At 42.6% G+C, this 25,537-nt stretch overlaps 1 protein-coding gene across 2 annotated transcripts in view; it reads right to left on the bottom strand.

Annotated features, from left to right (window-relative positions):
* The window catches only part of GLI3 (GLI family zinc finger 3), a 244,577-nt gene that overhangs the window by 37,953 nt on the left and 181,087 nt on the right, over positions 1-25,537 (bottom strand). For both annotated transcript variants that reach the window (XM_004582353.2, XM_058678228.1), the window contains 3 exons: positions 19,888-20,101; positions 19,170-19,283; positions 16,150-16,290 (listed from right to left, as the gene is read on the bottom strand). In XM_004582353.2, the coding sequence (XP_004582410.2) occupies positions 16,150-16,290; positions 19,170-19,283; positions 19,888-20,101 (469 nt within the window). The remainder of the gene's footprint in view (positions 1-16,149; positions 16,291-19,169; positions 19,284-19,887; positions 20,102-25,537) is intronic.

The following is a 25,537-nucleotide window of genomic DNA, read 5'->3' as shown; positions in this document are numbered from 1 at the left end:
CAGAAGAATCTCAAATCCATGCATTTTAAGAAAATAACATGCATGTTGAATATAGTTTTCGAGTGCCCTCATTTGCAGGATATCAGACTTCTAACTGCAATATTGCATAAAAAGACTCCACTGTTATCTGGAAGGCTTCTAGCTTTGATCATGTGCATCCCAAAGATTTCTAAGGACTCCTGGATTCAGAGACCCAGTTAAAGAACTGGCTCTCAGATTTTCATACTAGGAATTTTTCCGGAGCTTGTTAGAGATGCAACCACCTACGCCCCCGTTAGGTCTGAGGTAAGACCCTAAAATAAGTAGTGACCTTGAAGCAGGTGGCCTTCCAGCCACTATGCGATGACAGCGGGTCTAATCACCACGAGCAAACAAATGTCATTTGGATTCAGGGCATCCTCGGCAAAGGCACGAAGAAGGCAGGCCGACAGGCACTGGACGCAGCAGTTAAGTTACTGTTCGGGATGCTGACAGCCTATGCTGGCACTCCTGAATTTGAATTCCAGCTCTACTTCCAATCCTAGCTTCCTGATAATACACACTATGGAGGCAATAGGAGATGGTTCCAGTTCTTGGATCCCTGTCCCCACTATACATGATCCAGATGGAATTCCCAGCTCCTGGTTTTCACTCATTTCTCAATTTCTTAATACTTTTCCAGGATTTTTGATGGTCAAAGCAGATTACACATGGAAGTGACAATGCTGTTGCATCACCTCTTAGGGCACAGCAATGTTACTCTGGGTTGTATGAGTGGCAGAGGAGGATCCACATTCTTTGTTCTCCCTGAGTTTACAGCACATCTTGTCTCAGCTTCAAGACAAAGTGCTCATTTTTATGCCATGATTCATGAAAGACAAGGGGAACATGAAGGGTCTGTCAGCATGACTAAAGGGTAAGCAACATCAACAAAGGTTGCTTGACTCTATCCAGAACACATGGTAATGTGCTGAAATGAAGGATCTAGATACTGAGGCTAAGAAAAGAAATAAAATGAAAGCAAGGAAGAAAGGAGCAGCTGGCCATAGTAAAAGTTGCTACACAGCAGAGAGTCTGAGGAGTCTAGAAACGTTGAAAGGGCGTTATGTAACTTCCCTCTGACAAGGACTATAGTCTGAAAGGCAAGGGACGCCAAAACCAGAATCATTAGTTTATATCCCAAGTTTATATCCTCCAAGTTGCCTAAGACTTGGGCCATGTGTTCACAATCCAAGTCCAAGAGAAAACTGGAATATTTCTCAGGGAATCAATTCTTTTCTTGTATTCCAAGGGGATTTAGAGAGTCACTTCCAAAGAAGTGAACCTTGAAAGGATTTCACAAGGCAAAATAAGTGTAAAATACAAAGGCATTCAACATTTACAACTGATTTCTAAAGATTAAAAGGGAAAAGTTCATACTTAACAACCACTTAGACAAGCCATATTAACACAAAATGAAAAAAAAAAACAGGTACAGGCATTTAGCCTACTCGCTAAAATGCTTTTGGGATTTTCACAAACCCATATCTGGAGCATATTCAGCTTGAGTTCTGGTTCCACTCTGAGTCCAGAGAGTGCTAACATGCACCACTGGAGGCAGCAGTGGTAGCTTAAGCGCTTCATCGTTGACACCCACGCTGAGATCTGGACTGAGTTCTAGGCTCCTGGCTTTGGCCTGACCCAGGCAAGGCTGCTGTGAGCATGTGGAAAGGAGACAGTGGAGATGGGAGCCCTCTCTACTTCTCTCTCAGTCTCTCTGTCTCTGCACCTTTCAAATAAAAAAAATGTGTTTAAGTGGAAAAAAATCCAGAATTGGAACACAGCTAGCTCTTAGGTAAAAGGAACAGCACAGGCCTGGCAGCATCCGCAGACTTGTCTAAGCTTATTACCTGGAACTCAAAGTTCACTACAGCCTCAACTGTGTCCCTGGTTAGCCAGTGTTTTACAATGAAACATTTTTAAATAAGGAAAGAAAAACGTTGAAGCCACTAGAAAGACTTGGAAGTGTTATACAATCCTCACACCTTCACTTTTTGTTGAGAACAAACACCAGCCTTTTCTTCTTTGACCACAGGCCCACAACAGGTTCGCAAAACTCTTCTGCAAACTAAAAGACCACCACTCAGATTCGGGAGGGATAAGGAGCTTCTCTGGCCCAGTAAGGCACCGGATGCTCTGAATCACTTGCACCCACGTTCACACCTTACACCCAGAAGTGTCCAATTTAAATAGGTCACGTTCCAGAATAGGAGCCCCTTACGTTCTAGGGTAGTGTGGGGCTCAGCTCTCTTCAGTTTTTCTGACAGCAAGCCTTGGCTGGCCTCACTCTGGGTTCCCTGCATTGGACCTGGATATGCATGTTGACAAGATTCTGGTTGCAGAAAAAAGCCAATCCCCTTCTAATATCAAAGGGCAGTGGCCATGCCTGCCACCCACCTGTAGCTCTTTCTCCCCGTCCTCAACTCCCCAAAGCAACTTCCCTAACTATTTTCTAACTAGGTATTTCAGGCTCCTTTTTGATTTGATCCAAGGGTGATAAACACAAATGTAGAAAGTGCTCTGCTGGGCTAAGTAAAATCTGAACATGATTTTTGTAGTGTATTTCCATTTCTGCAGGTGAGAATCACATGGCTAGTTTTGGTTGCAAACATGGTGAACATACAGTTAAAGGCTCCTACACACATATACACAGCCTTGGAGCTCTTTACAAGTTTTGATTTTTCCAAGATGTTTGAGGACCTAACTCAGTCATCAGCTGGATATGAAAATTCCTCATTAAACATCTTCGATGAAGACTGAATTCACAACTGCATTTCATATACAAACACACCAAACTCTTAAGCACCACAGGGCCTGGGGCCAAGCCTAGCAGCTGTCAGAGATGGTGATGTCTCCTGGTCGATCCCAAGCCACTCTCTTATCATTCATATAAGCACTATATTTCCTAGCTGCTATTTAACGGAACCATTTTTTCTGCTTGGCCATCATTGCTCATCAAATGGTTTGCTGAAATTGTAATGTATTATCTTTACTGCATGTTCCTAACCGATTTGTGTGATGACAACACCAAAGAAGGCATCAAGGGCTAGTGCTGCAGGGGGGCTGAGCAAGCTCAGCTGGCATACATGCTGGAGTGCAGGTTCAAGTCACAGCTGCTCTGTTTCTGACCCAGCTTCCTGCTAATGCATGTGACTGAGAGTTTTGTTTCTCTAGGCCCAAAAGTTCTGCCTTCTGCCACTGCAGTTTCCAGGTTTAAGCTTAATGTATTAATGATGTAGCTTCTTCCAAAAGCAAAACACAGATGGGTGTGTGTCCTAAGCACATTGTTATTGAATCTACATCAAGATGGTTGGTCCTACCTGGGCTTCTGGTTTTCATCTGTATTTTATTACAGGGGTCTTAAGTTTGTGATAAGGAGTTAGAGTTCTTCACTGGATACATAATCTGAGGCATCTTGAAATGGCACGGAAGGAGTTAGTCTTTTGCAGTCCAGGGGTAAGGTGGATGGGGAGAGAGGTTACAGAGTGTCTGCACGCAGTAGCTGAGGCACACTAAGGGGCAAGCCTTCATCATTATGTACCAGGTAGCCACTTAAAACCACAGGATTTGTGTGTGACTGAACTAATGAGCAATATCAATCTGCTCACTAATGAGTTTAGTGATTTTATGTCAGTTTCTTAGCTTTTCTAAACCTCATTGTACTTCAGTGGTTTTTAAAATTCTATAGGTATAAGAGACCACACCAGTACAGCTCAACAAGAAATCACAAAATGGATACTGTAAAGGGTTATGTTCATTCCTGCCACACAGAGCATGTACTATATCTCCATCTTGTTACCACTGAGCAACAAGATGTAGCCAACCAATCAGTCCATCTTATTCAGGTGAGCTCACATGACCTAATGCTTTGAATATTCAGTCTTTATATTTGCCCAAAGCAGTCATCTCCTGATTGAGAAAAGAGCAGCCGTGATAGACACCGATGGAACTCCTTACCACATAGCACCTGTGTGCCCAGAGCAGCCACAACCGAGAGCATTCTGTGGAGTCAGCCTGCGCCTGGAGAGAAGTGGATGCGGGCTCACTCGGGTAGCTACCAGCATGGAAGCAGGCAGAACAGGAACTACTTCCAAGAGCTAACGGTGTTGAAGGTGAGAGCCTGTAAGGACAAGACAGGCTACACACTGCCACGAGTTTGGCAGTTTCTCAAACAGATTAAGCATATACAACCAGTAAACCCACCCCTAGATAGACCCAGAAGAAATCAAAGCAGGTATTCAAGCAAAAACTTGTACATGAACATTTTGCAACAACCCAACTGCCAAAGATGGAAACACCACGAACATCCACCCCAACCAGAATGCAAGACCAAACAGAACGTGGTATAGCAGCACAATGGAATACTATTTGGCCATTAAAAGGAATGAAGCACTAATGTTTGCCACAGCATGAATAAACTTGCAGAAGTTATATTAAGGGAAACAGGCAAACAAGCAAGGATGTGGGTTGTATGGTTCCGTTTAAATGAAGTAGCTGGGATAATCAAATCCAAAGGCAAAAGCAATGGATCAGCGATGTTCAGGGACTTGAGAGAAGGCAGGTGGGAGTTGACAGTTTAACAGAACTCTGTAGGGAAACGGAAATGTCCAGCAACTTGCTGCTGCTGTTGTTTGCACAAGAGGAAAATGTGCTAGATGCCACTGATCTGCACCGTTCACATGGTCAAAATTGCAACACCTATGCTATCTGCATCTCATTATAATGCTCTTACACGAGAATGAACCAGCCATGCTCCTGTCCAGGCCATTCTTCCCCTCCTTCCCCCGCCTCCTGTGGGTTGTCCTGCTGGTGCCTCTGAACAGGAACACTGCAACTAATGAGCCCAAGTGTCAGCACAATATAAATGACGGCGAGGCAGGAAGAGCAACAACTTGGCGCGTGGCTGAGGCCCTGAAGAGGAATGTCCACCATTGTTCGCGATTATGGATCGCATCACCCTTTAATAGCAATTTTTATTTAATCAATAATTTCCATGCTGAACAGACAGCCCTGTTACAGAGAATCGACAAGCAGGTACTGATAGCGACAAGCCTCGTTATTAATCTTTCCTCTGCCAGCTTATCAGCCAAACTACTGTAAAAAGCACCACCAAGATGGATTTTACAGGCCATTTCTCCCCCCCCCACCATTTTTTTCCGCTCTTCCACAACATTTTGTATAACACAGACGCTACCTTTATTTGAGTAACCTATGACTTGAGCAGCGTAAAAAGGCAGTACACATTAAGCCATTTCACAAATCAGCAGCACCTAGACCATTGCTCAGGGTTAGCCATTATAGGCTAATAAATCATACTTTCTCTTTGAGTTGTCAATCGCCAGAGAGCTTTGTACAAGTGCTGGCATCTGTAATTCCGTAAAGGCTTTTCATCTTGAAATAAGATGCTCTGGACTGATAACAAGAATAATCCCCTCTTGATCAAGAGACAGAAAAAAAAAATCTGCATTTTACCAATTAAAGCTGCTGCCAGAAGCCAAATGGTTTAGTACGAAGGCTCCAGCAAAGTTTATCTCTGTAAAACACAAGGAGGAACGCAGTGAGGGCCCTGCTTCGGTCCCAGCATGATTGCTTCACCTGGCCGTGGAAACTGCACCAGACGAAGAAGGTGTAAGAACCGTGCTACCTCTAGACAAAGCTGTAGGAAGACCTGCCTCCCACGAACCAGGGTCCTCTAGCCTGAGCTCGATCCTTGACATGCATCAAAGCACAAGATGGTACCCGAGGAGGCACTCTGACTATGCCAGCGGAGTGGAAAGAGCTGATGAGAATAAGGCTGTGCCAACTGGGGTGAAGAGAGGCCTCCCCAAAGACATCCTGTGACAAACAAGACACCTGGTCCTGTTTGTTTTCCTGATCGGGAAGACACTGTCAGAACTCAAATGAGGCTAGAACTTAAGCTAGAAAATAACGTACACCCCCAAAAAGAAAGAAAAAAGATACATGTGATTAACCACAACTATCACTCACTAGCCCCACACACTTGACCAACAGTGTAGCAGATATCGCCAGAGATCATCAGAAATGATTCTCCCACAACCTTGACACACTTACAGAGTGACAAGAGAACTTCATAGCTCGTATGCAATGACTAGAAGCCACACAAACAATAGATGGGGGCTCCCTGGGCAAAACCACATGCCTGCTGCTCAGCGCCCAACCCATAAAATGTCAGACTTCTCTCTGAACATCATCTATGACGTCCAAGTTAGCTGCCAACGCTACAACTGGGAAAGATCGCCTAAGTTTGGAAACCAAACTAAAGGGATTTTCGCTGGAGATGTCGCTTCTGGCCCTGCCCCACCACACCCTTGCCCTCGTCAACACGTTAATTTGTAGCTGTTGAAGGTTTCCAAAGCTCAGCCCAAGATGTTTCTGAAATGTTGACCCAAGCCCTTCCTCTCATGGAAAACATTCAGTGTGATCTACTCCAGCTGCAGCAGTCAGACTCCTAGAGTAGTGATCACCTTTGCCTTGTGGTTTTACTTCCCACTACCCTTCTGCGTTTCAGACTTACTTTGTTTCTGCCCTAACTGCATGATTTACCCTAAGAATGATGACAGTACTAACAAAAGATTTTATAATCGCATCTTTAAAACAAAGAAATCTCAAAAAGCCTCAGCTTTTTGTTAAATTAGCTACAATGATACATAAAGATCTCCTGTACTATTAATTTGTTCCTACCGTCGTGCCAACATACAATTTTTAACACCTCTACTCATGGCCATTCCTTGATAAAAGCCATCTGTTCGTTAAAGAATATGTTCAGATTCAGCTTTCTTAACTCTTTCATTCCTCTTCTGTAACTGGTTTCTCCACTGTCCTGTGGTGTGCTATTAATGTTCTTAATATCCTGCCCATATCTTTCCCCCTATTCAAAGGGCAAACATACAATGTGTGTGTATTAGGTCTTTTTCTCACCATTATTCCCACTTGAACTTGAACTCTGGGTCTGGCAAGCATGTTGCTTCCTCTTCTAGACATTATGCCTGTAATTTGTGCAGCAGCCACAAGGTGGTAGTGCTAAGTTGTAGCAGGTAAGATCAATAGCCCACATGTCAGTCCACGAAAATTATTAGCATAGTTTTAAAATTTTCATGAAAGCTTCCTTACCGTCTCCATTTTTAGTTCTACCTTTCCTTGTGTTTGAATAATACTTTATGTTTATAGAGCACTTTTCTTAAGACAATCTCATTCTGTCTACATAAAGAAGAAAATTGACTAGAAAAAGCCTGTGAGGACGTAGAGTGGATATGACCATCTATCTCCACTTTGCAGAAGGGAAACTGAGGGTTGAAGTTGCTGGATGTCTCGTGCAAAGTCACAAGTAGGTTGTGGCAGATACAGGACCCGGGGACAGGTCTCCAACATAGCACTCAGTGCTCTTGCCATCTGTCACTCTCTGATCAATGCTATTTTTACTGGTAAACTAGCTGGAGTGGAAGTGAGTGGGTGGATTAGGTTTGAGGCTTTGGTTGTTTGAGGATAGATCATCTACATTTTTTTTTCTTGCCAACTTTTATTGTTCTAGAAAACAAAACAAAACAAAACAAAAAAACCAGAATATCTTCCATGGCAGTATTCAGCTAATCCCAGAAAAGCCTAAATGTCCCTGAATCATCAAAATGTCCTTGTGTTAGAAAATTTCCTTCTGTTGCTAGAGCTCTGTTTTATGTCATAGCGGGAGTATGATCCCCAGCCCTGTTGGCCATGATCTCAGAAGCTAGACTCTCAGTGACTTCCTCTGGACCGGGGTGAGGGGAAAAACAACCCACAGCAATGGAGTCTCTTTCCACCAAGAGAGAGGGCTTGGCTGCTGAAGGGCCCTGCTGAGAACTGCTGAGTTCCTAACTCAGCAAATGCGGTTTTCAAATTAAGCTCTGCCAATCTACACACAGGAGCACAGAGACGCACACAGCGTTAAACAGCCTCTGCATGAGACTTACTAGGCTGAATAAAGTATCGTCTAGGAGAAAATATATACAGATTTTTTTTAACACCACAAGAGCGACAATTCAATGTGGAACTGAAAGCCATTTTGCACACACACAGGAGACATCTGACACCATGTGCAGATATTATTAGTTCTCGTACTGAGAAGGACATCAAGTGGGAAGAGGCCAATGTGCTAAACATTTTGCAAGGCACTGGGGCGGCCTCACAGCAGGGGAGCATCTGCCCCTTTGTGCTGAGGTTGACAAACACCGGTTCTCAGTGACTGAGGAGGATTTCCAGAAAAATGTCAGGACACCAATACAGTATAAGCCAGAACCAGGAGGAACCGGGGCCTAGTGCAGTTCTCTCCAAGCATTTCATGAGCTAGCTAGGGCCTTCCTTGGTCAATGCCTTTGTGCAATTCTAACTTCATGTCAGCATGCCAACCCCAACAGTGCCCGGAAGCCGAATGTAAATATGTACAAGTGACACAAATGGATAGAGCAGTGTCCAAATGTCTGTATGCCATTCTGTTTTATAAGGAAAACTGCTAACACTTTATTTGGAATAATTTGTAGGCTAATTCTCCTCCAATGGTTTTGTGACATTAAAAATACTGTTGCTATCACTCTTCTCTTTCTGTCTCTGTCTCTGTCTCTCTCACACACATAGACACACACACACACACAGGAACTCAGGTTCAGATGGGGCAATGTGGTGTGTCTAGAAGGAGGGTAGGCCTTGAACCTGGTTCTTCAGCTTTGAAACTCACATTGAACTGCCATGTACTTTGGTATGCCATGTCTTTCCTAAGATAGTTGCTGAGGGTACAGTGTATACTCTAACTGGTTGCTAACAGTTGCAGACTGACTGCTCAACAGGGCATCATGAGAGCTTATGGGGGCTCCAGACTGGTGACAGCAGTGGGCCAAAGTATTCTTTCAGGCTGCTGCTATCTTGCCACTACTGCTTTTTAGGAAGTCCTATGAAAGTCATCGGCGAGGCTTGTATTGCCCTACCCGTGTTTTCCAGCCATTTGCAAAAGCCTGTGTGAACATTCTTCATGCATTTCCCTCCCTTAGGAGTTACAGGAATCTCAGCCACCCCACAGGGGCTTCACCTGGTTCTGCCTCACACTGTTCACAGTGCTCTTCCCTGCTCTTCTGTCCCCCTTCCAGTGACACTGACTGGAACTTGAGGGGCTTGAGTTTTACTTATATACACGTACCCTTCCCAAAGCTGGGGCTGTGAGTGCCACATATATTTTGGGGAACTTTTTTGTGGCAGAATCCAGAAACTCATAGAAAATATCAGCGGCAATCAAAAAGCTCCCCAGTGGTTCACTCAGATGAAATTCTGGTGAAATATTTCAGGGTGTTTGTCATGAACAATAAATTTCAGGGACTAACACACTGTCTCTTCCTGGATCCCAGCTGGGGGTAGTCATCCACAACTGGAATGCTACAGCCCAGGATTCCAGGTGGCTGTCAGCCAACGGATTGGCACTAGAGATGAAACCTGCTTGCCATCCCCATCTGAAGGATGTCCAATTGAATTCCTTCAGTCTGACTAAAATTAAAATCCACAGAATCAAAATCTTTTGGCCAATCCTCATTCATCAGGCATACAAAGGAAGAAGAGGGAGTCTCCTGGCTTTAGGCATGTGTAAGTCCCAGTTTAGCAACAATTAATACAAAATAATCCTCAAATAACACACGGAAGTCACAAAACCCAACAACACCGCGCTACTCTCCTCCCCCACTCCACCCGGCGAACAACAAACTCATAAAACAAGGAGAGACAGAGTGACCTTGTTCAGACCCTCTGTCTGTTTCTCATTAGGCCTACTGCATGTGATCTCGGCTTGGCCTTGGACGTCGGGGACAGCGTTCATTTTCACGGCTGTTTCACAGTATGATAAGTGAGAAAATAACGTTCCAAAGGGTCAAACGGTTCCAAGGAGGTCATCCTGAGAGTCAGGGCAGAGATGGGGCTGCCACTCAGAATTCCAGCTGGGCCTGGGGGTGTTGGAGCTGGAAGACCACACAGCCTTCATGCACCCTCAGCCCCTGTCTAACCTCCCAACTGTCTCTTTATGGGAATAATTTCTGCAGGTACAATTTAGTCAATAACTTCACAAAGAACGTAACCCTTAAGGCAAAATTGTCAAATGAGGGCTTTGAAGTTTGCAGTTCTTCATCTGTATTTTACATGCCGCGTTTTCAAATAATTAGAGTAATAAATTAACTAGGAACTCCACGTAGGGGAAAATATGATCAAAATCTCTACTCATTCATTTTAGGTTTTATGTGCACACAAAACTAATTTCTGCCTCATATCTGAGACCCCTATCGCATCTTAAACTCAATTTTCTTAGGTAAGGGTATACAATGTAACTTTAGTGAAAGGATCAAAATCAGATGGAAAACATTTAAAATGCAAATTTGGGATCATGGCATTAATATGAAAATGATGTCTTCGAATCCCAACTCCTCATGTTTCTACGGAGACATCAATTCTTCACAAATTAGATAGGCTTGTTTTATATCTAAATCTCTGTATTTAAAAGAAAACCTTTCATTTTCATACAGATGTGCAGAATTTGTCTCCAAATTGCAGTAAAGGTGATTACAAATGGATTCTGATAAAGCAAACCTCAGCCTTCTTTGAGAGATCAAAATTTGCAGAGTATAAAAGCATTTAAAAACTAAGTAGGTGGTTAATCATGTTACAAAAAAAAAGTTTTTGATGCCATGCTCGAAAGACATACATGGATAACAGCAGTACCTTAAATGCCCCCAGTGTTGAGTTGGGTGCTAATATAAATAGGTCTCCTGTTCTCTGTCATTCCACCCTATATAAAGACAGTGTCCCCCAGAGAAACTGCCACGGCCCTCTGCAAGGTTATTCTGCTGGAAACTGAACTGTGAATTGAAAAAAACTTGGTGTTTTGAAAAGACTTTTGTGGAAAATATATGCATCATTTGTTGGAAATTGGACAGCTTAATTGTTGAACTCCAGGGAAAGGAACTGCAGGGACACCTGCACTGACTGGTACAACAAGCAGGTGGTGATTAGATTGGGCTTCAGCTTTTGCCTCTCAGCAGGGGTGTTTTAATCTTTACTAGTTAGTAACTAGTGGGGTTTACAGTGAGACTCATATTCTTCATGTTAATCCTCTTCTTTTTAAAAAGCTTCTCAAAGCTGGTTTGGTACACACAATGCCATTCACACTGTGGGGTGGGTTTTAGAGACCTTGACACAAACCTATGCTGCGGGCTGTGCATATCTCAGACACCTCAACTATCATAGAGTTCAAGATGCAACTTACTTCCAGGACAAAATTAAAACAAGAAGAAAGCACATCTCAGCAAGGACTGGAAGCCAACAAGAAGAAGGAAAAAATAAACCAAGTAACAATATTCTCCAAGTGTCACAAACATATTTAGATTTAATACTCATGTACAGCAACAAAGAGTGCTAGGTTAATTCTAAACTAGAGAAAGGACCATGGGCTATCATCTTGTGTTATTAGAAAATGTGTTTTTTAGATATCAAGAAAAAAAAAAACCTGAAGTTTGACAAATCATTGATTCAGTGTTAACCAAAGTGGATTCAAATTAATTTTTCTTAACAATATACTTTTCTTGTTGCTATTTTAACTGCCACCAAGAAAGGAACCATATACAACAAAAACAATTACCAAAAATGTGCATCTCTCATTTCTAGGTTCTGAACATAAATTTACGGCAACTTCAGTATTAGCTTGAGAGTAATAAAGCACGCTTATAATTATCTTGCTGAAAAGATCAAAATTAATTAGCTGTGCTAATGATAAGGAACCCAGCAGCCAAGCTAGGACAAACACAAAAATGGAGAAAGAAAGAGACTTGAAAGAACGGAGAAGAGAAGGGGAAGCCAACGTTCAGCCCATGTGTACGGACAGTAATGGACGAGGTAATCTTTTCAAGAGTACATGAGTGCATTACACTGGAAATGAGACTACCTAGCGGGTAAAGTCGGCCGAGTGCCTAATTCTCTTCTTCAACTTTGTGATTTGCTAATGTGAAACACATGTCTCCCTTTTGCACCAAGTTCAAATAACTCTGGAATTCCAACCGTGCAGCTCAGCGACTGAACCAGAACAAGGGGAGAACTTGTCAGGATTTAAGAGCTTTCAGCAAAGCCCTTCAATTGCAGCCAGCACCCTATTCCACGGAAGGATATCAATTATAGATAGTGACTTGCTTTAGCAGGCAGTCGGGACTGTCAGACACTAGATAGACAACCATGAAGAATCATGAATCTTTCTATTAACTGTAAGAGGGAGAAAAAGAATGGGTCATGGCTATAAATAAGGCAGAGCATCAGAATGGCTTAACACCTTGCCTCTTGGTTGGATGTAGCACAAAAATTCAACTAATTCACAAAATATCATCTCTATAAGGCAAGTCACAGGAATGGAAACAGTTAATGCCTTCCTGGGCCCCTAAAATAGTGGATTTTGCAACTGGTATTTATTCCATCTGCCACTGAAGTAATTAGGTGGACTTGAAGTCACTATTTCTTCAATCAACAAAATATAGGACACCTATTCCCTGCCAGGCCACCGCTAATGCTAGGAGATTCACTCCGGAGCACAGGGCTACGTGTGCGTGTCATATAAGGTAAAATCCATTGAGATGTGCAAATTCGGAATTTCTGCACTTCAAACAACAAGGGAAAAGGTGGAAAATAAGTGACCTAAACTGGTAGATTTATTTATGCTGTTCTAAATTATAATGCTAATGCACTTAATTAAGTTTACTTGGTCTGCTAATTCATCACAGATTAAAATTAATATTATGTAGAAAACACATTGATTTTTCTTTTCATTCATTCAAAAAAATTCATTTTCCAACATATTTGAATTTTAAAAATTCTTGTATGTGTATACTCAGGTTTTCTGAAGATAGTTCCAATACAATGGGTAACAAGGGCAGCTTAAGTAGCCTTGCCTAAAAGATAAAAACAGATTTCTCTATGAAAGCATCATCTAGAATCCTTACCTGTGTGATTAAGCACACCTGGGATACTATTTAGGCACTGAAAGGGTTCAGTTAGTTAATTCCATACTCCAAAACAAGGCTACTTCACACTTAGGCTCTGAGGAGAATGTAGAAAAGGCTTTTATTCTGTTCCTCATTTCCAAACAATGGACCCAGGACTGCAGCCGCTGGGACCTACAGAGAGGTACCCTCCAAAAGGCATCAAGAGACTGTGAGCCCATAGAAGGATGCTTTACAAGGAGAGAAACTCTGGAAGAACTTTCTCTGAGAGGGCAGCTTTCACACTAATAGTTCTCTTTATGTTGGTTACTCATTTTATCATGAGTATTCTGTCTGTGTCAAATTCTACTTTTTGAGAATATTTCTGAATACTAAAAACAGTCCAAACTCCCCCTTCCCTTTTGGTGTTACAATGTCTTTGTGGTTACTATTAAAATAGTTAGCAGGAATAAAGGACCATGAAGCCAAGGTTTGGTTTAAAAGTAACACTTGTATCAAATTAACAAGAACACAATTCAGTCATGGAAAACTTTAGAAATATATCTTAATTAAAAACATTTGACTTTCTAGGATTTTTGCTGTACTCAGAAATCAATCAAACCTTCCATACCACCCCAGAGCCATGATGAAACAGGGGTGTTGGGGACTCCCACTGCTGTTGTGTTAGCCCCTCAGAATACCCAGTGTATATGGTCCTGTAGGCCTGGCAAGCAGCACATTCAACAGCACAATGAAACCACAATGTAGGGGTGGGTGAAGGGCTTCAGAAAGTTCATGGAAAATGTGTATTATGAAAAAGCTTCATGGATTTCAAAATTTTGTACTTTATACAAATAAACAGCTCTAAATCCATTTTTCATGAACTGTCTGAAGTACACTCAGATTACATCAGATGGGCCAAGCTACAGAAGACATGCTTCAAAAGCTCATGGGGTGAATGAAGCGTGTGTAAGTGATTTTCTAATTTTAGTGTCTCAGTAGAAGAGCTTATCAAGAAACACAGGCCATTTAGAACTGGAAAGTTATAAAAGAAGATGGACAGTCTGTACACGTATCTTAAGTGTGTAGGTGTTTGTGTATGGCTGTATATGTGTATTCTGCGTGTGTAAGTGTCTGTATGTGTGTGTTGGGTAGGTGTGTCTGGGTAAGTGTGTGTATATGTACACATCGCTGTGTATGTATATATGTGTTTATGTGTATATATGTAGGTATGTGTATGTGCAGGTGTCTGTGAGTAGGTGTCTGTATATGTGTGCACGTGCATGTGTGTGTGTAGGTATCTGTGTGTATGTAAGTGTGTCTGTGTGTTGGGTAGGTGTTTGAGTGTGTCTGGGTGTGTGTGTATGTACACATCACTGTGTATGTATGTATGTATGTGTTTATGTGTATATATGTAGGTATGTGTGTGTGCAGGTGTCTGTGTGTGAGTAGGTATCTGTGTGTGTAGGTGTTTGTGTGTAAGTGTATGTTTGTATGTGTAGGTATCTGTATATGTATGTCTGTGTGTGTGTGTGTGTGTGTGTGTAAGACGAGACACCTGTCACGTCAGATTTTCCATCACATGTAAAGCTTAAGAAAATGCAACACACTTAGGGATTTAGCAGGACCCTGTCCTTCTGTACAAAAGCTGTAGAAGCCTGTAATTTGTGATTTGTGGTGATTTACACGTAGTCCATGTCAGTCGCTCTTGGTCTCATTTTCTGGGGAGATCTCAATGGCAGGCAGGAAAGGAACAATTTCAGGGAAGCACTTAGCAGGTGTGGGGTTGGGTCAGCTCCTGAGGGCACAGCATTATCAGAAAGAACATACAGCAGTGTGAGTCAGAGACTCCAGTACCTGGTTTGGTAGAAGACGTAGTTTCTGACTACATTGTAGTTTCCAGAAACATACATCAGAAAACACATTTTAAAATGCACGCAACTTGGGGCCAGTGATGTCACTCAACAGGCTAAATCTCCACTTTCAAGTGCCAGCATCTGCTATGGGAGCCAATTTGTGTCCTGGTTTTTCCACTTCCAACCCAGCTTCCTACTCGTGGCCTGAGGTTGGTCAAGTCCTTGGCCTCTTGTACCCATGTGGGAACTATGCATGAAGTTCCTGGCTCGTGGATTCAGATTAGCTCAGTTCTGGCTATTGCGGCCATATGGGGAGTGAACCAACGGTTAGAAGATCTTTCCTTCTCTGTCTCTCCTTCTCTCTCCATAAATCTGCCTTTCCAAAACATTAAACAAATCTTTTTTTTTTAAAAATGCATGCAACTGGGCCCAGCGGCGTGGCCTAGCAGCTAAAGTCCTCGCCTTGAAAGCCCCGGGATCCCATATGGGCGCCGGTTCTAATCCTGGCAGCTCCACTTCCCATCCAGCTCCCTGCTTGTAGCCTGGGAAAGCAGTTGAGGATGGCCCAATGCATTGGGACACTGTACCCGCGTGGGAGACCCGGAAAAGGTTCCAGGTTCCCGGCTTCGGATTGGCGCGCATCGGCCCATTGCGGCTCACTTGGGGAGTGAATCATCGGACGGAAGATCTTCCTCTCTGTCTCTCCTCCTCTGTGTATATCTGGCTGTAATAAAATAAATAAATCTTTAAAAAAAAAGTGCATGCAACTTTTCTGTGAAACTCTTAACCCTACAGAGTCGAGAGCTGTACTGTGGCTTGTGCTGAGCATCTACTGACTTCCTGGAGTACCTATGTGCACAGAATAAGGGGAATTTCCCTCGGGTATGAGGGTTTGGGAGAAGAAGGGAATCTGTCACCTCAATTTTTTCTATTGTTGCTGGGTCCAGGAAGGGGAATCAAACTTGGTTAAAAGGTTAATAATAATTCATGTCCAGCTTACTATTACTCAATAACCATCAAAGTCGCTAACTCAAGAGTGTTTTCTGGCTTACAGGATCAGAGTCATTACACTCTCTATTGAAGACTTTATTGAATTTTACACTAAGCTTTAGCTGACTGAACAGGTCAAGCACCGTGGCTCCCAGTTTTCTTTATTCTCAGAAAGTCATAAAGCCCTCTCTAGTTTGCAGCGTGCCTCACTGAGAAACCAGACTCAACGCAGGGTCAGAGATGTTGACCTCGGTGGAGAGGGCAGCCTGCTTGGGAAGCCCAGACCCTGATCACTGTTCACTCACGTGCACGAGCTGCTCCTGGGTGTCGAACTCCCTGGCACAACCCTCCCAGTGGCAGTTTGTCTCGTAGATGACTTCAGGCTCCTGCTTGCTTTCATCTTTGTCCCCTTCCTCCTTGACAAGGGTTGTTCCTTCTGGCTGTTCCTGCAAGACCCCGGAGGGAGGGTGGGAAGGGGGCAGACAAGGCGAAAGAAATCAGACTCCACGCGAGGGATGATGAGAAGAACGCATAAGCCTGATTTTTCCTGTCTTCCTACAAGTGCAATGCAAGTTTCAGAAAAAATAAAACAGAGCCCAAGTCCATCAGCTGGGCTCTCTGACCTGTACAAGTCAACCACATGGAATTAGTGATGCGCACTTTCTCAGATTTTTCCAATATACTTTCTGAGATAGCTCAAAGAAGACTGATGGCACAGACTGGAGGCCAATTTTCATTGCATTGGAAACAGAGAATTTGTCTAAAAACAAAAAACAAACAAAACAAAAAGCACATATATGGCAAATGGGACCCATGAAATAAGCAATTAAATTAGGTCAAGAAATCTATACCCAAAAGATGGGCCTTTTATTTCTGTTGTTTTCATATATTAATTGATTCTTAATTTTTAAGAAAGATTTATTGATTGATTTGAAAAGCAGAGTGACAGAGAAAGAGGGAAAGACATAGAGAAATCTTTCATTCAATAGTATATTTCCCAGATAGTCTCAACAGCTAGGTCTGGGCCAGGTTAAGCTAGGGGCCAGGAACTGCATCCTGGTCTCCTACATAGGTGATAGGGGCCCAAGTTCATGGGCCATTAGCCACTGCTTGACCAGGTGTGTTACAGGAAGTTGGACTGGAAGCAGAGTAGCTGGAACTCAAACCAGCATTTGAGTATGGATTGGGCAGCACTGTTACAAAAACAAGCTTAACTTGCTAAACCCGATGCTGGCCCCTATCATTTTAACTGAGGGGATATATTTTATGAATTCTTCCAAATCTCTTTTCCTTGCTGTTTAGAAGTTGCAAAAAAAAAAAAAAAAACCCACAAACCACAAACATACTATGGAGTTTTCAGGGGCATAATACCTGAATGGTTTAACCTCTGCTATTCCGGGATACACTGCCCAATGCCAGGAACCCAGCACTGCAGTACCCACACAGTCACTGAGCAGTAACTGGCAAGACAGCTGTCTAGCAAAACTCAGGAGGAATAATGGACTCTAAAAATCATGACAGCAACTCAATCCATCCTCAGAACTCTCACTGGAAAAGAAATCTGGGTTGGAACAGCCACGTTATAGCCCCATCCAGATGCTGTGGACATCAAACCCTGGCCCAGATTCTATATGAAGAAAGAAACATTCCTGCAGCTCTTGCTCCTGCATAGGGAAGGATATCTCCAGGAGATGGTCCTGAGGGCAAAACCACCCAACAGCAAACAGAAAGGAGGAGGATTTAAGTGACCTCAGCCTGAATCTAGATTGGAGTGTCTATATTTCTTCTTGCAGGATTCTGGGGAGAAGCACAGAATCTAACTAGATCGAGGATAGTTGTGCCTTGATTCTTCCTGGCTCTCCAAGCTCTCCTGAGCAGGGCAAATGGCAAAGTAAGAAAAAAAACAGGACAGCATGGAGAGTGCTAAGACAATTGAAAATTAACCTGCCGTATGACCTAGCTATCTCATTTCTGGGACTATATCCAAAGGAAATGAAATCTGCATATGAGAAAGGAATCTATAATCCTGTATTTACAGTAGCACAATCTACAATAGCAAAGACATGGAACCAATCCAGACATCCACCAAAAGAGGAGTGGACAAAGAAACTGGGGTATAGCTACTATATGGGCTTCTATTCAGCCAGTAAAAAGAATGAAGTTCTACCATTTGCAACCAGATAGTCCCTACTAAAGATCACTATGCTAAGGGAAACAATCCTAAAAGGACAAATATTTTATGTTCTCCCTGATATAAGGGAACCTTCATGCAAAATATGAGATCATTAGCCCTTTCAATACTGCTTTTGCTACATCTCAGGGGAGTTGATATTTTTGTTTTTATTTTCATTCATTCAGTAAAATGCTTTTTTTTTTTCTGATTAACTTCCTCACTAACTCATAAGTCACACAACAGCATCGCTTGCTTCAGGAAGGTCTTTGATTTTCTTCTTCATTTTTTCAGCGATACATTGGTCATTTAGTAGCATGTTATCTAACTTCATGTTGTTGTAAATTTTCTATTTTTTCTCTGTTGTTAATTTTGTTTTATGGCTTTTCATTTAAGGGAATGTATAGTAACTACGTAGTAGAGACTATCACATACAGAAGTGAGGAGACAATGTAGTGTGCATCTCTACTTCCAAATCGAAGATGGAGTTCCAATAAAACTGTTGAATGTATCCTGACAACAAGATGCTGGACTCTCTTCCATTTTCCATGCTTACAATGTTAGGATATACTTAAATAACAGAATGATGGACTTATGACTGATGGTGAAGAACTATACTATTGTAATGACATGGCAAAAATTAGTGGAGGGGTGGGAAATCCCAGAACCTATGGAACTGTATCATGGAATTATAAAATAAGTTAATTTATAAAAAAGAAAAAACAGGAATATGGTATGTTTAGGAAACATCACTAGCACTTTCACATCTCCAATGTGGGACTAGGATTTCAAGAATCTAAGCTCAAGTTGAGAAATAAATATTGAAATCCAGCTGTATCTGTGATCAGCCAAAAATGATCTTACTGCTTAACTGTAGTTATCTGAACTCTTAAGCTGGCTTGCCTATGAAGAATGTACACCTCACTCAGCTGTCTGCACTGCTGGTGCCTGTTGCTGAGCCAGAGAAACAAATGGAGTCACTCTATCATTGGCCTCTTGCCAAACACTTTTGACTGTAGCCAAGATCAACAATGTAGCAGACAAGATCAGGCTGTGAAAAGATACCAGGTCTTGAGAGGGAGTGAGGGAGGAGGGGACCCAAAATGCCAGTTTGGGGAGGGACAGAAGCTGGCCCAAAGACTCTGGCTGTCCTACCTGCTGTCCCCGAGCCCCTGGGCTGGGGAGGTCTTCATCAGGCTTGATCTTGGATCGCTTGTTGTGCATGGGGTCACCTGTGCTGCTCACTGCAGACTCACTTGTGGGCTTGCTCTGGTGGTCACAGATGTAGGGCCAGGAACAGAAAAAGTAAGTTTTGATCAAGGAGGGGGACCATAGTTAAAACCTGTGACTCAAGACAAGTAGGTGTACTTGGCAATAAAACAATGAACCCTCATATCACTCAACCCCATGATATAAGAGTTCAAATAATGTGTTCAAAGCTTGCAAATACACTTGTGAGGCAGTTCTTCGAACTCAGGACTACAATCTCTCCACAGCTTTTTAAAGATCCAGAACAGAGATGGAGTTTCTCAGTGTTACAAACTCCAATGATGTATTTAAAAAAAGAATAAAGTTCTGAAGTGTGCAGGAGAAAGTGACCAAATAAGGACAATGTACTAGCACATTCTGTTTAGATTAGATGGGGCTTATCAATGGTACCAATGTGGGTCAAGGCCTTAGCAAGAAGTCTGCTTTCCCGCCCAGAAGCTGCTGGTGGATGCACAGCGTAGAGACAACACTTTCAACAAAGCTGAAGACTCGTGGCTTTGGAGGACAGGATACCACTGGAAGTCATGGGTGAACTGTCACTGACCCATTGGCAGGGCCCAGATCCACTGATCAACACAGATCTGTTCATCAAGTTGTCTCTCACCTGTGAGTTCTCAGAAGGGCCGGAGCTGACCTGGATGGGGTTCAGGACAGTAGGGATCCCTGGAATAGGCCTCTGTGTTGGAAACGTTGGGGCTGGATGGATGAGTGGGGGGCTGTGTCCAAAGGCCGACCCCAAGCTTTGCTGCCGGCTTAAGATCTGCTGATGCATATGGAGGGAGACAGGCGCAGAAGGGTAGGTGAAGCTCAAGGCGGGGCTGCAGGCAGGGAGAGAAAACCAGACAACCATCACTCAGAGACTGCTGCAGGTACGCTGTGTTTGCAGTCCACCATCCCAAATCACAGTCAGACTGTTAAGATGAGGAGGCAGAAATGATTATTGTCAAACATCATGAAAACTTCCAGAAGAAGGATGACTGAGGGGAGACAGACGTGTGCAAGCACACATACACATAGGCCTGAAACAGGACTCAGCAAAACAGAAACACAAGGCATCAGCTCAATAATAACTATTTATTGCAATAACACACTTTATATATAAAAAAAGAGAATGAGTGACTACATGCTTTGCAGGACTTTTATGGGCTCTTAGTTCCATACGTTGCTGTGCATGGAGCAATTCCTTTAATCTTAGCTCACACCGCGCACTTTCATATGTCTCCAGATCTTATTACAAGAGGAAAGAAAATCAATTGGTTAAATGCGTTTTGAACACCATGCTTGTCATATCACTCATTTGTTTGTAAAGATGGAAAGCTTGGTTCATCCAGAATGCCACCTAAAGGATTTCCATCAGTGCCGTCTGGTTATAGAAGCCGATGGATTAACCTCTCCCACTGAAATCGGTGATCAATGGGCTTCGATGGAGGAATATTCCGATGGGAGAGCACAGCTTGCTCTCTAGCTAAACAGCATTAAATGTCTATTAAAGCCCATTATGCATGCTAATGCCTGTCACCACTTTATTATGCCACAGTATTTCCCAGGCTGCGGGAAGTTCTGAGGCAGCACTGATACCATCTAAAGATTTCTTGACTACCAGGCAGCACCAAGTCACTTTCTGTTGCCAGCCTAGTTTAGGCGTCCAACTTTTTCTTAACAGAATGGACTACTCTTGAAGATTTTATCAATGACATAAAAATGCATGAAAAACATCAAAAAAAAATTTTAAAAAGAATAAAGTTCTGAAGTTTGTAAAAGAAAGTGGCCATTTTCATTTTCTACACACTGCATATGTGGAACAGAAATGCACTCATAGAATATTTTTATAAAAAAATACACACCACACACACATACTGTGTAATACTCGGCAAGAATCAAGGTTTCTTATACTGTCAAAGGCAAAAGTCACACAAGGTTCCAATCTGATGGGTTAATTACTGTTGCTGTTAAGCGTATTAATTGAGAATAAAATAATTACAATAACAAAATTCAAAACCATTTCAACAATTTCAAGTAATAATTCCAAAGATATACTCTGCTCATTAATGTGACTCTACACTTTGCCTATTTGACTACAATCCATAAAGGACAGTTTCAATGGGATTACGTGACCATTATTCCTACAGGACAACCTTACATTACAATAGCTTGCCCATTTAAGGCGGAATATCATTAAGAATACCCTAGGAGAATTTCCTTAGGCTTTGAGGAACTCTCCTTTCATTCTGCATTATATTTCTGTAACAAAGGGAAGCAGAAACATGGTGAAAACAGTCATTGTTCACAGTAAGTTAGGGAGAAATCAGTAATAATATTCCGTTTCGACAGCACTATAGTTTCTGCCAGTGTTTCTAACAGCAACCATGAATGATTACAGCAAGACTTAGCGAAGGGAGCTGTGTGGATGATTGATAGGGCATTAATCAAAAGATGCATATCTGCCTCGGAATTTGTTCACAAGCTTTCTTCTAATAGCTGATTTCATGTTCACTGAGCTCTATGCCAGTTTGTCCAATTTATTTTTCAGTGTACAAGCCATTCATCAAAAAAACACAAGGATTTAACTACCCCCTTCCTTTCGGTGAATGAGTATTACTAAGTGTAACTACCTTATTCTGTTCATTAAACAATCAAAAACCAGAAGATCCACCACTTCATGTGCAAATGGAACATCAGAGACTTTGCTTGTACTTACACACACACACACACACACACACACACACACACACACTCTTCCAGGAGGCTATACTGTCCAGCAGACCAAGAAAGGGCCCCTGAAGGTCATTATGCATCCAGTTCTGACAGGTACTGTACCGAGGAGTTTACAAAGTCAGCAACTGAGAACCAAGGCGATCAGTATGTCCTCACTTTTATGTATAAGTCACTCATGCATAGGAATAGCTAGACATGACAGGAACATTATGGGGCTGTGGGAGAGAAGACAATAATGAGATCATTCCTTCGAATCATGATCCCCACTCCCCCAATCTCAGGGTATTAGGGAAGGATTCTGGCACACTTTGGAGATGTCCCCTTCGGGGGCAGCTTTCTCTCTGATGCAAGGAGGTGAAAAAGCTTCTCTAAAATCCACACCAACTAATGTTGGACTGCAAGGGTGTTTCACTATGTTTGTGGAAAACTGAAATTAAAAAAGTTTACTCTGGCATCAAAGAAAACAGGAAATTCATGTCTTTTCTGAATGCTCATTTTTTATGACCTTGTGGAAGTTTCTTCACAGGCACATATTTCAATATTTTCTTGCCCCTAAAACACACTTTTAATTACATTATTATGAACATGTGGAGCTACCCTGTATGAAAGGATGAAAGGGGAAAGAATGGACAAGTGATTTTCAGCTTCCATGGCTTATCAGAAATGAACCACAACAGAAACACCCCCTACTCCTCTGGCCAAGTTCTGGGCAATGGGGGGTCCTATAGGCTTTTGTGCAGCCTAAAGGAGCTGGCCCAGGTCCTCCTCCAGCTGTTGGCTCCTGTGAGCGGCTCCCAGCAAGGGGCTGCTCTAGGTTACAAAAGCTATTCAGGAAAGTTCTTGGCTCTGCCACACATCACTTAGTGGATATGGGAGTCCAAGCTACTCTGTTCTCAGAACACAGGCTGCAGAGCTCATGGAGTAAGCCTTGCACTGAGAAAGGAAAGAGATCTTGTGATCGCAACACTCACAGTCAAAGGTGCCCTTTGCATCCAAAAGTGCCACCCACATGTACCTGCAACCCTGTTCTATAAGATTAGTATATAGGAAGAGCCTCCTGAGGGATGGTGGTGGCTGACACACCCAGCTGCCTCGTAAGCACAAGCCTGAGCGTAGGGAAGGCACAGCAGAGCAGACTCGTTGGCATCGGCACTGGAGCCCTTGCTCTGTCCTCTACTTCCACAGTTCAGTGCGGCTGCAGCTTCCATTTTGTCATTCTGGCTCCAGCTTCCATGACACCTCCTCGGAAAAGTCTTCTTAGCTCAATAACCCCATTGAAACAGACCCCCTTTGCCCTGCTCCATGATTCTAGTCTCACCACAGCACACAGCGTTCCCTGGAGTTACATTCACTCCCTGTTTAGAAGGTCAGGTCCAGGTGAGCTGGACACTGCTGGCTGGCACACAGCAGGGATTTAATAACCAAGTTCATGAGTAATTATTATTAAGCCTCTTTTGTGTATTATTACTTTCCAATTGATGCTCCCCAAATGACTATGAGCTCATTGGCCTTAAATAGGCCCTACGACTAACTGGCTTACAATTTTGGGAAAGCTGGATGCCTACAATGGGTGGGCATGCTTGCCTGCTTGCAGCTTTGCATGCTGTGGTCTCGCATCTTCTGGAGGCTATCCTCGGGCCTTGGCTCGGGCTCCATAGCCCTAAGCCCTTCTCTATCACTCTGACCCTCCTCTATCCAAGAAGGTCCCATTGTGGTCACACCAGGACCATCCTGGTCATTCCACAGAATTTCCTTAACTTGATCCCATCTGGAGAATTCCTCTGGTATATAAAGTTCAATCCAGAGCAGGAGGCAGATGCCTTTGGGCACCAACGCTCTGCCTACTGCCCAGAGAAGGGACATTTCAAAGTAAAACATGCTCTCCTCCGACCGGTGCAATCTGACAGTCGGTCTGTAAAAAAATAAGGGGACAAAGCTAGCCTCTAGGGCACTTCCTCCAATAGCACTGTGGCAGCTCAGTAGAAACCTGGGTGATTATCTGTGTTGGAATTTAAAAGATAGAGAGGAAGGGAAAAAGAAGGAGGATGGCAGGTAGGGAGGAAGGGGATATCATTATGTTCTTAGAAATGTATCTGCAAGTCACATTCAATCTGTGCAACACTAACTAAAAGTTAAAATTTAAGAAAATTATGTTTTTCTGTGGTTAAAAAAAAGACAGGGAAACACTTCTGTTAGAATCCCTGGTGGGGGTAAAATTTTTCTACATAGTCCAGGTATTAACTCCACAATTTCCTACAAAGTATTAATATTGTAAAACATTTTTACAACTCTCAATGCCCCCTCTAAAGGACACAGTCTAAAGTTTAAAACACTCTATCCAAACCTGACTGCCTCAACATTTTCCCAATCCTGCTCACTTATACTTTCCTATGAGTCACTTTGAAGAGATAATTTCACAATCTTGTTCAGAATTTCCTTTCTTTTAAACAATTAGTTACTTAGAAAAACTATTTTTAGTTTCAGCTTCTTCTCTAAATATCTATCTGAAAGATGGACTTACTTAAGAAAAACAAAAATAAACACACGGTTTGTAAGTAATGGTCTGTGTTTAGTTAGTATGATCAGTACAAGCTATTAGATACTTCAAGTCTTCCCAAGCAATGAGCTACCCTAGTTACAGGATCCCTTAGGTAACGGCCGACAGGTCAATACCACGGAGTAAAAGATCTGCCCGTAGACCTTGGGGAAGCACCCTTGTGGAGCTCTTTCCTGCAAAGATGCACCCATATGTCCTGCCCCCTACACAATCTGCAAGAGAATTTTCAAGAGCATCTTGATACCAGTGTTGCGTCCAACACACTTGAGAGATGCTTTCCTAGGACAAGAAGCTGCTACAAAGCCAAAAATAAATTAATTCAGAAGGAATAGTTCTCCCATTTTTCAAGGACTTAAGTGATGAAATTCTCCAAGTTGGATCCTTGACGAAAGTTTTATTTTGTATTTGTAGCCCACTTTGAATGTGTTTTGGTAGGACAATCGTTTTAACAAACGTATAGTACAATAATTTGAAGGTTAATTTATTTTGCTAAAGAAACAAGGAGCAAGAGGTAGATTTCAGTTTAACAGACTGAGTGTTTTTATAGAAATTTATGAGATGCCATGGTGCAGGTGCAGAATTCTGAGCCCATCAGACTAACAGCAAGTACCCCACAGACTCAGCTCACAGCTGAGTTAAAAGCATCAACAATGCACTGTCTGAATGCCAACTGCTTCTCGTGTTTTCCAAAGATTTAAAACAATATTCCCAAAATTTGAATCTTTAAGAAAGCTTAGATGATACTTATTTTCTATCAAAAATCCGAGGTAGGGAATGGACATTCGATCTAAAGTGTGAGACATTATCTCAGACACCTCTATTCACCACTGCAGTGCCCTGGCTCCTGACTCCTCTTTCTGGCTGAAGTGACCTCTTAGCAGACAGTAAGGGCTCAGCTGAGTTCCTGCGACCCACTGGAAGACATGGGTTGAGTTCTTACTTTCCAGCTTCAGCCAAGGTGGGAAGTGGGGTGGTAGCGTGT

This window comes from Ochotona princeps, chromosome 20, assembly GCF_030435755.1.
Source record: "Ochotona princeps isolate mOchPri1 chromosome 20, mOchPri1.hap1, whole genome shotgun sequence".
Lineage (NCBI taxonomy): Eukaryota > Metazoa > Chordata > Mammalia > Lagomorpha > Ochotonidae > Ochotona > Ochotona princeps.
The sequence above is the reverse complement of the archived record's forward strand: the minus strand, read 5'-3'. Positions and strand labels throughout refer to the sequence as shown.